General features: G+C 41.8%; 1 protein-coding gene across 2 annotated transcripts; it reads left to right on the forward strand.

Annotated features, from left to right (window-relative positions):
- Positions 1–378: 378 nt before the first annotated feature.
- On the forward strand, positions 379–14444 carry fbxo16 (F-box protein 16). 2 transcript variants are annotated; one of them, XR_012599427.1, is made up of 9 exons: positions 574–1151; positions 1447–1566; positions 4207–4242; positions 4489–4695; positions 4784–4948; positions 7043–7296; positions 9312–9423; positions 9842–10652; positions 10765–14444. XR_012599427.1 is itself a non-coding variant. In XM_074684894.1 (8 exons), the coding sequence occupies exons 1-8, from the start codon at positions 482–484 to the stop codon at positions 10103–10105; spliced, it is 1197 nt and encodes a 398-aa protein (XP_074540995.1). In that variant the 5' UTR covers positions 379–481; the 3' UTR covers positions 10106–10677. The 2 variants fall into 2 exon arrangements, 1 of the variants encoding a protein (XP_074540995.1); XM_074684894.1 differs by lacking the exons at positions 574–1151; positions 10765–14444 and adding an exon at positions 379–520 and having other exon boundaries at positions 9842–10677.
- The last annotated feature ends 71 nt before the right edge of the window (positions 14445–14515 follow it).

Raw genomic sequence — 14515 nt, forward strand, 5'->3', positions numbered from 1 at the left:
TAGCATATAAAAAAATACGCTATTAGCTACTATGTAGCTAAACCGTCGTACCTCGCATTTTTGATTTTCAATGTAGGCTACTGTTAATTTTGACGATAATGACATTAGTCTTTGCCAGGTTAAACCAAGTTAAATATAAAAACTGATTACATTAACTACTGGTCTTTGTCGTCAGCTTACATTTATACCTAAAAATTACGTTTTAGTTCGATCCTGTGTTGTTTATTCCCCTTTTTCATGAAGTACCCAAAACGTTACCAAAGTCTTTACTTTGAATGTGTATTGGCTTGCTTCCGGTCTTGCGCAGTGTGTGTCTTTTTTGACTTGACGAAGCTCTTCCTCTTATTTCACAGCAGGTTTTCTGTGTTCTTTGCGCGCAACCGCCCATCCGAGGACGAGCAGGCTTTCTGTATTTGAATGAAAAGCTCGTCATGCTGGTGGCTCAGAGTTTTAAAGCTGTGCCTCTGTTTAGCAGCTCCAAATGTGGGCTCAACGGGCCAGCTGCAAGTTTTTAACACAAGTACTTATCCAATATTGAGTCTTTGCCCTTGGAATGAGTCAGAGCCAGCATTCATTGTTTACTGCCTCGTCACTTCAGAGAGCGTTGCACGTGGTCGACGTGAATTTCCAGGTTTCAGGCATTGTGGCATTGTCTTTATCACGTGTTATATTAACAGTTTATTTTAATGTTCTCGGTGTTGTTATCTAACAGGATTACAGGACGCGGGACATGGCCACTTTTCTGAATTTGAAAAAAAAGAAAAAAAAATCCTAAAGTTTAAAGATGCGCTTCTGACATGTTGGAGGTATTTCTGCAGCATCAGTGTGTGAGTAGCAGATGGTCTGCAGTTGCATCGTCAGGCCTTCTGCACCGCATTTGTCATCATTAGAGCCGCTGACGCTCCCACACTGCACACACTCCATTGTGGTTTGCTTTGCAACACCCCCCTCTGTGTGTGACAGGCTGTGACAGCCAGTCCATGTATGGAGGGTTCATTTAGCGTTACCATGGAAACGAGTAAACTGTGCAGAGGGAAATGGGAAGAAGAAAAGAGCAAGAAGAGTTAGAACACGGAAACCATCCAGAGTGTGCGCAGATAGTGACTTTATGAAGAGGAAATTGTTTTTCTCCCCACAGAGGAGAAGTGATGGTGAGTATTGTGAGCGCAGATGGTAAATTTCTCAAACTGCAGGTTGCACCTTTTAGTTTGTTCACGGTGTTTGTACAACATAATGCAGATTCATGGAGCAATCTAACATGGTTTATCACTCATCAGAGCTTATTCATATAGGGAGTTCTAAAAGTAGTTTCTGTACCTTATGAATAAAGAGGGCGACAGATCTGCAGCACGAAGCTGTGTTAATACAAATGAAGAGTTTATGCTGCAGAAACACTGAACTGTGAGGAAAAAAGCCTCAGTAATGTAATGTGTGTTCGTTTACCAGCCTCGCCGCAGCAACACATCAAAGATGCCCCTTGAAGCAAGAGCCTCCTCACAGGGGAACAAGATGCAGACCACAATGAGCACCTGGACCCCCCTGAACCACCTGCCGTCCAACAGCAAGGTCAGATCAACAGTCAGTCTTTGGCGTAAACTACAGATTTTAATTCGTATGAAAAGGTTCAGCATACTGCGAGGACCCCACGCATCCTCAACAGACCCGGGCTGTAGATAGACAGAGAAGAGCAGCAGGTTCAGACTGCATGTTCTACCTTCGACCACTTTCCCCATTTCACAGGAGCAGAGAGCAGAAACATTAGAAAAGACAGTGAGAGATGAGTTCTATTGGAAGACGATAAGGAGGCAGTGTCTGAGCAAGGAATCTTATTTTGGCTGCAGCTCATCACAGCCAGGATTGGCTGCTCTATCTCCCCCTTTCTCCTCCATTTCTGAGTCCATTCCTGGTTTGAACCCTAAACTGCCTTCCCTCACACATAGACTGTATAAAGAATGGACAGCGTGGCCCCGCCTTCTACCATTGTACAGTTTTAAAGCCAGAATACCTCTGTCACAAGCGTCACCAGTATGCAGCCAGAGTCAACGCAGAGAGAATCAGAGTGGAGCCGGGTGACAAAATAAGATTTTTGTTTCTTTCAGGGGGGTCTAATCTCTCCTTGGCTCTCCTTACTGACATATTTTACTTGTCCTGAAAAGATCAAACCCATTTTTGGTGTTTGATATTTTATTGAAATTTAATGACATACAGGAAGATACAGCAAAATACAAAAGAAAAAGGAGAAAACCCCAACCCTTCTCAAAACCAAATTCCCCCCTTCTCAATGTCACAGAAAGAAAAAGAGTCTGTAAGACACAAATACACAAAAGTAGACCTTCATCGTAGCAGTCTACCAGACATTAAAAAGAAAAAAAAGAAGAAAAAAAATGAATCATTCTTGTACCTTTGTTGATGGTTTATTAAAGGAAGTCAAGAAAAGCCCCCACACATGATGAAACGTTCTTTTAAAGCCCCTCATTACATTTTTTTTTTCCAGCCTAAGGTGATACAGTACATCTTTAATCCAGTGTGATATTGGGGGGGGGCATTATTCCACCACCTTAGAAGAATCCCTAACAAAGTAGAGGCAATGAGTTTCTGACCTCCGGCAGGTAGTCTTTGTCCCTCAGCAGTAACCCCAAAAAGTATCAGGAGTGGATTTAAGGTTATTGTGACACCATGCATATCAGAGAGTGATTCACAAATACCTTCCCAATAGTGCTGTTTTTGGAGGCAGAGCCAGAACATGTGTATTAAAGTGGCCTCTGCCAATTTACATGGGTGACAAATCGGGTCAATATGTGAATAAATTCTGGCCAACTTGGGTTTGGGGAGATGAGCATGATGAAGCACTTTAAACTGAATCAGAGAATGCCTTGCACACATTGATGATGAATGAATTTTCTTCAACACTTGTCTCAGACATTAATTTAAAGATCCTGCCTCCAAGCCTTTTTGACAGTAGATATGGAGGAAAATCTGAATGTGAAATCTCACCCAGCATTGCAGTAATGGCCTCCTTCTTAGTGGGATCAAAAGAAAACACAGCATCAATTATTTTAATAGGTTTGTTTCATCATCCCTAAACAAGTTAATAGAATAGAATAGAATAGAATAGAATAGAATAGAATAGAATAGAATAGAATAGAATAGAATAGAATAGAAATTTATTGTCATTGTAACAAGTACAACAAAATTCAAGTCACAGCAGCAATCAAGAAAACAAAAGCAAGAAACAGTATAAAAAGTGCAAAAAGGTCCATAAGAAAATAGATGACCCGTCCACCACTCTCCAGCCCAGCCAGTCTCCACCTCCACAGGGTCCAGGACTGAGCCTCCCCAGCAGTCTGTTCAGTCTCTGTCTCCTGGATCCTGTCTGCTCACAGCAGGTGAAGCTCTTCCAATGTGGCGCCTGCGTCTGATGTCAGCTCCGTCAGCCACGACCATGAACAGCACGATGCCGCTGGGCCAGCACGGCTAGCTCGTCCATCCCACCCTTCCCAACAACGATGGATGAAAGGACAGGTCCATGTCGTCACCTCCCAGCTCACACCAGAGAACCAGCACGTCATCCTCACCTCCTCCTCCTCAACTTGAGGGAAATCATCAAGCCTTACACCAGTTAGCATTGACATGCTACAGGCTGCTAACAGCTAATTTCACATATAAACAATGCAGCCATGGATACATATAGGATCTTCAGACAAACACAGGAGAAAAGTAGTAAAAATATCACTGAAGCCACAAAAAGTTTAGTGTCCATGACCAACAATGAACCATACAAAGTAATGATCCACTCCAAATACAAAGATGATGAATAAGAGACAAAAAAATTACAAGAAACGGACAAAGAAGAGAGAGCTGCTGCAGGAGGCAGCCATAGCCAACAGGCGCCTAGTGTTCCTGTCAGGTTTTAAGAAAATAAACTTTTCTTTGTGGGTGTCAGTGTGAATGGGTCCCAAACTCTAGGGTTCACTGCCAGAAGGCTGAAAGAATAAATCTGGGAAGGTTTTGTGCTTTGAATTGGAAAAAAAGAACAAACTGTTGTACTTTATATTTGTACTTTTCTGAATATCTGTATTTTTTAACAGGATAATTTGATGCTCTTGATCCTCTAACACTGTCATTATCACACATTTCTGAATCACTGAAGAGGCAGCGATTGAGGTGTGTTTGACTGCCATCTTTGATTAGTCTTCTCTTTCTCAGGTGTTTGGTGAGAGGAGGAACCTTCTGGCAAAGTGGGTGAGTGTGAAGCACAGAGGACAGGGACAGACTCTCTGCACCTTCTGCCTGCCATTAGAAACCAGGCTTAGCAAACAGTCCAGTATTAAACCTGGGACATTCAAGTCAACCGTGCATTCACCTATACTATGTACACATTTCCTGTTTCCTCAGACCCACAGTCTGTGTAAAGGTAAAGAATCTATCTCTGATTCTAAATGGAAAAGAATTCTATTCTATTCGATTATTCTCTCATCCCTCCATTAGTTTGCCCAGTGGTCTGACAGCCAGAGGAGGGCAGTGCTGCAAGACTTTGTAAAGAGCTGCTCTGAAGATCAGCTGTTGTTCCTCAGCCTCAGTGTGAGCAAGCGGCTCCCCCTACAGGCCACAGACTTCACCTGCCTGCTTCCCAGAGCCCTGTCCCTATTCCTCTTCTCCTTTCTGGACCCGCGCAGTCTGTGTCGCTGTGCCCAGGTACGCTGAGAGGCCACAGTGTTCCCATGAGGCTGTGAGGCTGCTGTGAACGTCCTCTTTCTGGGTGCTTTCCCCTCTCTGTGAGCAGGTGAGCTGGCACTGGAGGAGTATCGTGGAGCTGGACCAGCTCTGGAGGCCAAAGTGTGAGAGGCTTGGGTGGTACGTCAGCTTCGCCCCCACACCGCTTGAGCAGGGTGTCTGGAAGAGGCTCTACATCCACAGTGTGCAGGAGCTGCAGCTCACACTGCTTCAGGTCAGGAGGTCAGAGACTCTATTTCACACCTAGGGCCGTTAAGGGCTCTGCAGGGATAACAGTCTGAATCCCAATGTCCACACTCACACACTCACTGACTTAGAGGCACATCCCTGCCTGTCTGTGAGGGTTTAGGGCTGTCCCAATGTAAAATTGTGAAGTACGCAGGGGCGTAGCTACAATCGGGCAAACCGTGACAGTGACTGTGGCAGAAAATGCCCACCTACAATGTGACCCAGAATTTTTTTTTTTATTTTGTATGTCTTTTGCCACTTTTACTGCATAATGTTTTTAACTAACATCTGTGCTTGTCATAAAGTCTAAAATATCCACAACTTTTTATTTAACTCTTCAAATGTCAGTTTGTTTGCACAATGCACCCTCAAAGTTCACATTTTTACGTATTCTCAGTGCCACCAATAGGTCTTGTGTAAACAATAATAGTCTGAAATATGTAAATGACTGACAGCAACTCTGATTAAAATTCATTTTTAGTTTTTGAGCAGTGATTGAAAAACATAAAAAAACTTGTTCTTTTCACGAAAGTGACCAAAAAAGGCCTCCTCTTGTTTACATTCTGAAAATTCAACAAAAGTCATAGATTAAAAAAAAATATTTGTTTACTTTCAACACTTGGTTTTTAAAATTTGTTCCAGTCTTCGTCATTAAAACTAAAATTTCATTTAACTTCAGAATTATTCACCGGTTAAACCTGTTAGATGTAAGGGGTTTGTATGGAAAAGGAGGTAATCATCAGATTTGAACAAGAAAAAATATTTTTATGGAGAGCAACGTTTTTGCTGTATGTGTGTGTGTGTGTGTGTGTGTGTGTGTGTAATTGTAGTTAAAATGGTCACAAAAAAGAAAATGAAGTGAAATGCAAGGTTCAAGGCCAGAGGGTTAAACAAAGGTGTAATACGGAAATAGAAAAAGAGAGAGGGCAAACAATGTTGATACTTCATAAATAAAAGTCTGCCTTTATCTAAAAATAAATGTCTAAAAGCGCCTTAATCTTCCCAGATCTTTATATCATTACACATACATAATGTATGTGCAGTTAAATGAAGAAATTCAGATTTTGTTTATTCATATTTCTTTTAGTTTGGTGATAAACTGTTCTAAATTATTGGAGCGTAATCAGTAAAATGTTGTTTATTTCAATTTAAAGCTTCTGCAATAACAGTTCATACTGCTGCTCAGGTGAGCTACTTGATGACTTAGGTTGTGTGTGAAATGGCAAAGTGCCTCACAAACCAAGTTAAACCATTTTGAGGCCTTTCAGACTTATGCACTTGAACACTTTCCAGGCAATCTTAATTAAGTCCATAAGGGCTCAGGGCTCAGGGTTAAGGGGGGGTTATAGTTTTTGACAATGTTAATAGCCTTTAGGATTTAAATTAATCCGACACATTTTCCCAACCAATTTTACGGCAGTTTTCTGCAGTTTTTAGCGCCGTACGGCACTATCACAGCGACGTTCTGGGACGTGCTTGTTTACTGCACTGACTGGCTGTGCTCTGTGCTGCGACAAAATGTAAAGGAGCAATGAATCAGAGCATCTGTAATAGTTTAATTTCATGTGAGTCTGATTTTATTGTTACAGAGTCCAAGTTTCTAATTATTAAAGCTCATATTATATTGTTTTATATAATTTATGTTTTTATTATTTTTATTTAATTCATGTTATCATTATTTTATATAATTTATGTTTATATTTTTATATTAAGTTTATATTATTTTCTTGTGTTTAAGGCAGCAGCCAACATTTCAGTATCAGTATTAACTGAGTAGTGAGCTCTATGTTGGAGTTGAAAATAAACAGTATTACAAAATATTTACTCTGACCTTTTTGAATCCTGCACCTGGTTAATAAGGTATGAAAAAACTAAAACTAAAATAAAACTAATCCTTGTTGCAAAATTAAAACTAAATAAAAACTAGAATGCTTGCTCTAAAACTAATTAAAACTAAACTGTAATTGACAATAAAATGTCAAAACTAACTAAAACTAAACTATAATGGGAAAAAAAATGTCAAAACTAAGTAAAACTAAAATATAATGACAAATCCCAAACTATTTTAACCTTGCTGCAGACCACCTCATCCCAGGAGCAGCTGATCCATGGTCCACATGCGGCAGACGTTGGCTGTGGACATGAAGAACTGTCAGCGCTGATCTCTGACAGTATGCAGCCTCCACCCTCCAGCTCCCATCATCGCAGAGCCACCTCCAGGAGGGGGCAGCCAGCTGAACCTCCACCATGGAGAGACTCCGACACATGTCCCAAAGACACTCTACGCTTCAACTACTTAGACAACATGGATCCAACCCAACCAGCACTTAGCTTGTGAGTCTGTGGGGAACATATACACCACTCATAAAGAAACAGAACAGTTACTCATCTCCATCATATCATAGATAAGGCTAAAGACTAACGTTACTGATGGATGTAAATTAATTATCTGATGCACAGACAGCCTGTCAAACACAACACAAAGAGCAGCCTCTGGATGTCCACACAATACAGACAGAAACATCTATAAAGTCAGTCCCTCCTTGCTCTATCATCACACACCGATGAAACCAAAGCTCACCCGTTCCTTTAGGTGTATCCTGATCTCAGATTATCAGTGGTTTTCTTCAGTGTTACATGCTGTGTACACATCAGCAAACTCTGCTTCTGACCAAGACAGATGTTCTCCATTAGGGGGCGATATAGGGGGGATGGTCAATATGGGCGAAACATGCCAGCAGGGCTTGACATTGACATTGACTAAAAGTCTCATGTATTTAGAATGATTTGGTTAGTTAACAGTATTTTCCAGAGAGAACTTAAGTGTTTCCAGATCAGTGCAGTATGAGCTTGAATGAGCCCCATCTGATGAACGTCCTCATTTTTAAAAAGTTATGGTTAAAGTTATGTTTCTAACTAATATCCCAGAATCTGTTTACAATGGAGAGCAAAGAAGACGAGAGTAAACTCTGATTCCTGTACCTCATCAGGGGCTAAACAAAAAATCAGGCTGAACAAGCTGGAGGCTGGAGGTGGGGTCAGCTCCTGTCAGCAGTTACATCATCAAAAGGTTTCAAGAATGGGCCAATGAGTAAACACTGTGTGCTGCAGTGCTCATGGGAGCTGTAGTGCTGTAGTCTCATATTGCAATGGGTTTAGTATTTCAGATGCCATTTTAGGAAACTACAATTAAATAATTCAACCCACCAAAATGGCTGGTAGGAGTGGCAGTGTTACCCACTACCACATTTGGCGAGTTGGCGGGTGTTAATGTCAAGCCCTGTATGCCATGAAAAAGTCAGTCCTTTGGAATAAGTTATCAGATTATTTCCAGCTGTTGGACTGTAATATGGTATTCATATCTCTCTTAATTAGATCTTCTGATGTAGAAAAAAAATAAGCAAACCTAGATTTCCACTTTTCACTCTTCGTCCAAAATAGCCTTGTGCATGCGCATCATTTAGCTAGCTCAAGGGTCTGCAACCTGCAGCTCTAGAGCTAGGATAGCTTGGATAACTAAATCTACAAAATAGAGAAATCTGGAAGAAAATAAAGATTAAAATTCTGTGGGGATGGATTCATTCAACTGACAATGTGTAGACTAAATATACAGACTTAGTATGTGGCAAAGACATTACCAAACAAAAACAAAAAAAAGATGAGTTGAGTAAAATTATCAATGTTAAATTCAAGTATTCTTTGAAAATTTTAAAATTTGCAAGCTCATTTTTTTTTTTTTTTTTTGATAATTGTTCCTTTTTATTTGAATTCCTTTTTAAAAAAAATCTCTTTACCCCTCTTTTTACTGTCAAAAGCTGCGTTTCCACCAAGCAGACCGGTTCAGTTAATTTCAGTACGCATTGATTGCACTTTGTATCAAAGAGCTACATGAAAATCACAGAGAGGACGAAATGCTGCATGTCTTCCATCTATGCTCTTTGTTTACTGAGTTGCATTTTTCTTCTTCATTGGATTTATTAGCGAGGTAAACTGTGTCAGGCTGCTACGGCGTTGCGCTATTGTTTAACAGCTGGGGCTTGCACCATCCGGCTTACACGCCACCTACCACGAGAGGGCACAGTTTGCTGTGGAAACACAAACGGAATTAGACTTAACTTTACCTGAGCCAAACGTTCTGAACCAACCCAGACTGCTTGGTGGAAACGCAGCTAAAGTGAGGATGCAGGTGATTTGACTGGAGGTGGGCTGCATCATGGAAAGGTGATTCAGGGGAAAATAAACATTTTTGTCAAAAAGTGGCTATTTTAAGAAGGTGAGATGATGTCCCGTGCCATGTAACTGCTTAAGTCTTCACCCCCATGGTTCTCTGACCTGACTTTCTCCTTTAGACCAATGAGAACGAGAGCCTTCTCCAGCCGCACCAACACCAGGAAACCTGCCGATGTGAGCAGGAGATGGATCTCTGAGGGAAACTACAAACTACGCAAAGCCAAATCTCTGGTAAAGCTCCCTCCGTTCATTGTTGACACCATTAGCACACCGTGATGGGGACCTGGAGGGTTCTCTGGAGACCCAACAACGCACCATCATCATGTATTATGGAGCAGGGTTTACTCAAGGAGGCGTGCTAATGATTGGCTGCTCGCAAGGAGATGAAGGGGGATGGGGGCTGGGGTGGGGGGGGTGGGTTATGCTGATGAGGAGGGGGAGGACGGGGTGAAATGGAGGACACTGTGTCATTTATTATTCTGGCTCTGGTGAAGTCATAACACACACACACACACTTTCTGTTTACATTAATGTTTTAGCATTCAAACGATCACCAAATTTCCCCCTATTAATAAAGTATTCCTGATTCCTGATCAACAAAGGTTCAGTAACTACAGTGACCCCCCCATCGTTCTTCCTCTGTCTTCAGATGTTCCTCTGCTCCAACAGCAGACCCCCTCCTCCTCCCCCTCCTCCTCCTCTTCTTCATGAGGCTGCGTCGCGACCCTCTTGGGCAGCTTGCAGTCATGACCACCTAGTGAGCGAGGAGTCCACCAAGAGCACCGTTCACCTGGCCCAGTGGAATGCTGGGATATATTCCAGGCCAGCGAGGACAGCAGTTCCACGCCTGAGTGTGGGGGCGCTCAGGGCGTCCCAGTGCTCCCACAGGAGCTCCTCCACTCCTCTGGGCTGAATATGATGTAACCACATGGCAAGAAGAATTTCAGAACAAAGCTCTGAGTTTTAATCAACTGAGTCTGCAGGAAAAGTTACACACCGGGGCTGTGACCCTGTTTGGAAAGGTTTTATGCTGTGTCGCTGAATCCTGAATGAAGTGGAATTATTTATCCTGAGCATTTTAGGCAGCATCCAGGCGGCTTGTTGGAGGTGGAGCATTCAAATAATATGTTTTCCCAAGAGTCATTCAGGATAAATCACATTTTTAACTGCCCGGTTCCTTTGTATGAAGCCACAACTGATAACGTGTCATAAGTCCGTTCAAATGGGTTTATAAAGCTTTATAACAGTTTTCATCAGTGATTATAGGCAGTCACGACAACTCACATCAATATTCATAAAACAGATCAAGCAGTGTACATAAAGCCTCACGTGGGAAGGACCTGACTGCTTCATCCATAAAAGTCTGAAAAACAGAGGTCTATGACACTAGGTCCACAACACCAGGTCCATAACACCAGGTCCATAACACCAGGTCCACAACACCAGGTCCACAACACCAGGTCCATAACACCATGTCCACAACACCAGGTCAACAACACCAGGTCCACAACACCAGGTCCACAACACCATGTCCATAACACCAGGTCCATAACACCAGGTCCATAACACCAGGTCCACAACACCAGGTCCACAACACCAGGTCCTCTTTTACGACTGGAAGTGACAAGATTTACTGGAGTTTCCTCACATTATTTCACTTCTATCTCACAGACAGTCCAATGTTAGTGTTGTGTTGTAGTTATATTGCCGACTCATTCCAGTAGATGACGGTAATTCACCAAAACCTGTCACCCGCAGAGACAAACAGCATTAGCACCGTGCATTGTGGGAAACAGTATGCAGGGGTAGACTGGTCCGTTGCATACTGAGACATTCTCCTGGATCAGTGGGACATCTGGGGATTTTTAGTACACTGCAGATTTTGCAAGTTTTCACATATTGACTACTACATACTGAATATCAGCCAACATAGTAGGCACTGCTAGTGTAGCAGGTGGTTTGGAAAACAGCCATTGTTTGGACTCCAGGTTGGCTGACTCCTGACTCTGTCAGCTCTTAGAAAAGTCATTATCATGGGGGTTCACATACTTCTTCCAGGTTGCACTTGTTCATGAACATGTTCATAATGCGTTTAGTAAAAACATGAGAACATGAAACTCTTTGTGTGGTTTTAATTACTGCAGAAATCCTGCTCAGTCCAAAGTGTTGACTTACTTTTACTGTTCCACTGAAAGCCATCGAGCCTGGGGTCAGATCAGTGCCAGTGTGCTCACCTCCACCAGCAGCACAGAGACCAGGGAGGGCTGGCTGTGTCGTTTTAGAGTGTTGCTGCAGAGAAAATGACACACATTGGTATTTCAGCTGCTCCAGCAGCAGCAAACTCTTCCTCATCACTTACAGTTTCATGTTGTGGTTTCAGAGCTGGAGTTTTGTGGTTGAGTTACTAACCGATCCATTTTTCACTTATAACACTATCCATGCACCTGGCCTGATAATGTACCGGTGGTGAGATGGGCTGGGTAGGAGCTGTAGTGTTTAGGAACATCTTGAATAATTGATTGCACATGGATTTGTGGCTGGAGTAAAAGCTGTTTTTTATAAATTTGTTTTATGTGTTTATTTTTTAACAGTTCCTTTTTTTCTAACAACATGGTAGCCTGCAGCCCTGTGTCTGGGAACTTAATCAGCCAGGGAATGAACAGGCTCAGCCAATCACAAAGGAGATAACCAATGAACAGCCTGAAGACTCCACAGATATGAGAGGAGCTGATCTTTGGGACATGGATCTGTCCTGTAGTCCTGTAGTCCTGCAGTCTGCTCTGGACTCAGATCATCTGAAAACCTCTGAATGTGTTTATAAATCAGCTGTTCTGATCATTTCTGTGAAATCGTTCAGTCTCAAACTTTACTTTACAGGCACTAAACACTGCGTATACATTTTTAGTCAAGTGATTCTATAACTCTTATCCTGTCAGCCTGTTACATGTGATTTTTGTGCCATAACTCTTTTAAATTTTGGCTAAACTGTGATAGGGGAGAACGGGGTAAGTTGAGCCTGTGGGTAAATTGACCCACCCCCTGTCTCTGGGAAACGGTACACATCAGTGGTCACATGACTCTGGATTTAGTTAGCCCGCTTCATTTCAAGCTCTCTGTGGTTAACAGAAACACAAGTTGAAGTGTTAAGTAAATTTTATTCTCCAAAAATCATTTTTTGAATGTCAAAGTAAATTTTCAACATATCACGAATAATGACCATAAACTCAAAATAATTTTAACTATATTTAAAAACATACATCAAATGTGTCGCTGAACTATCAATGTATAAAACCATGTGAATCGTGTAGCTAGGTATTAGCCTGAATTGCTAGGCTAGGTTGTTTTTAACAAAATGATGGCTGTGGGGTAAAGTGAGCCAAACTGCTTGGGGTAAATTGACCCAGTGATTTAACTTACCCCACAATGAGGCACTTAAGTGTCAGAGGTAAAATGTGTTAAAGGGTAGTAATATATAATGATTTGTTTTTTGTTTTGTTTTTTTAATATGTGTAACATTGTAGACAAGCTAGAATGCCGAGGAAATACAGCACGAAGACAAACTCAACACCCCTTGAGGAGATGCAGAGAGCAGCAAGCACCCAGTCCTGGGTGGAAAATCCATAAGAAAAGTGTCCACAGAGAGAAATATTGACAGGTCAACCTTATGCAGATTCCTAACAAAGAAAGAAGGAGGGGAAGTGACAGTGGCAAGCTACACAGGGACAGCAAACGCAAAGAGGGTCTTCACAGAGGAGATGGAGGAAGACCCTGCAAACCATGTGAAAAAACTGGCTGACCAGTTCCATGGCCTCACGGCAAAGAAATCTAATGATCTAGCCGACGGAATGGCAGAGAAAAACAATATACCTGTCCCCGAGGGGCTGGAAAGCTAACCATTCAGCAGGTAGTGCAGAAGAGATCACAATTCAACCCAGGTAAACAGTTGGAAAGATTAGATTGTTTTTTCTTGAAAGGCTGGCCTGTAAAATAAATATTCTGAGTATTGAACTTGAGTTTTAATTTGATTGTTGTTTATTTAGTTATATTCTCACTCTGCTCAAGCTGAAAATTGAAAAAGTCAAAAGGTCAACCTAATCCCATGTGGTTCAACTTACCCTTTGAGGTGGAGCAATTTACCCCTTAGCTGGGGCAAGTTGAGCCACCAAGACCATTTTTTGACAGGTTATATTTTCATGACCAATCATTATGGATGTGTTCTAATTATTTCCACTGATGTGAGACATCATGAAATTTATGTACATGTGTTGATTTCACTTCAATTTCATTTCCACTTGCCTACAGGTCAAACAATGTAAAAAGTGGCTCAGTTTACCCCGTTCTCCCCTATACTGTGATAAGGGACATTCTCTGGAACGTAGTCTGACGTAGAAATATTGAATAACTAAAGTTTTGCAAACCTGAAATGTTCCTCTTGTAATTGAGTCACTGATAGATCTTTTATTAGATCATATAATGATGAATGAGCTCACACAGTGCTGTCACTGCCCAGAGTCATTGTGTAGCATGTTGTAAGTGTTAATGAGACATTTTTCTGTTGGACGATCACAGCTGTGTTGAAACATCTCTGTTGAAAAGGACTGTGCCTAGCTCACACACGCACACACACACACACACTCCTGCTGAAGTCCCTCTGCTAGCCAAAACAGCAGCAGGCTGTCAGGTATTTTAAACAGAGCTTTATGTTGGGAATGATTAAATTATGATCATCAGGAGAGGTCTCACAAACCGTTGAAGAACCTAAGAACAGAAACAGTGAATAAGAAATGTACCACCTTTATTAGCCAATCCACACATCCTGTTCAGTTTGAAAACAAAGCCAAAGCATTTATTTAATACAAACAGTGAGTCCAAACATATTAAACAGTCAGTTTGAAGACAGCTCTCAGGACTCAGTACAACATCTGGCATACAACAACACACGCTAGCATATCTGTGGTGCAGAGGGAAGCTCTGTGTGCGTGGATGCTGACAGAAGGTTGGTGTCTTTCCTTTGAAGGAAACTTTAGTCAGATGCAACACATGAACATCAGGCATACACCTCGCTGTGAGTTTGGCCCACGTACAGGTTTCACTCATTGCATATAAAACATTGCATTCAAAGTATGGCTCACACACATGAATATATTACTGAACACAAGAGGAAAGAACAAACTGGAAGAAGAGTCAAAACCTCTGCTTCTTACTTCAACATCAACCAACTTTGTGTGTGTGTGTGTTTGTGTGTCTGTGTACTGAATGAACAATAAAGGACTTCCTGTTTCCAATAAACACCAATTGTGTCTCTCACAGGTTGTCAAGGCAA

The sequence above is a fragment of the Halichoeres trimaculatus genome, unplaced genomic scaffold, assembly GCF_033239565.1.
Source record: "Halichoeres trimaculatus isolate MK-OKI-2021-1 unplaced genomic scaffold, fHalTri1.1 fHalTri1_scaffold_13, whole genome shotgun sequence".
Taxonomy (NCBI): Eukaryota; Metazoa; Chordata; class Actinopteri; order Labriformes; family Labridae; genus Halichoeres; species Halichoeres trimaculatus.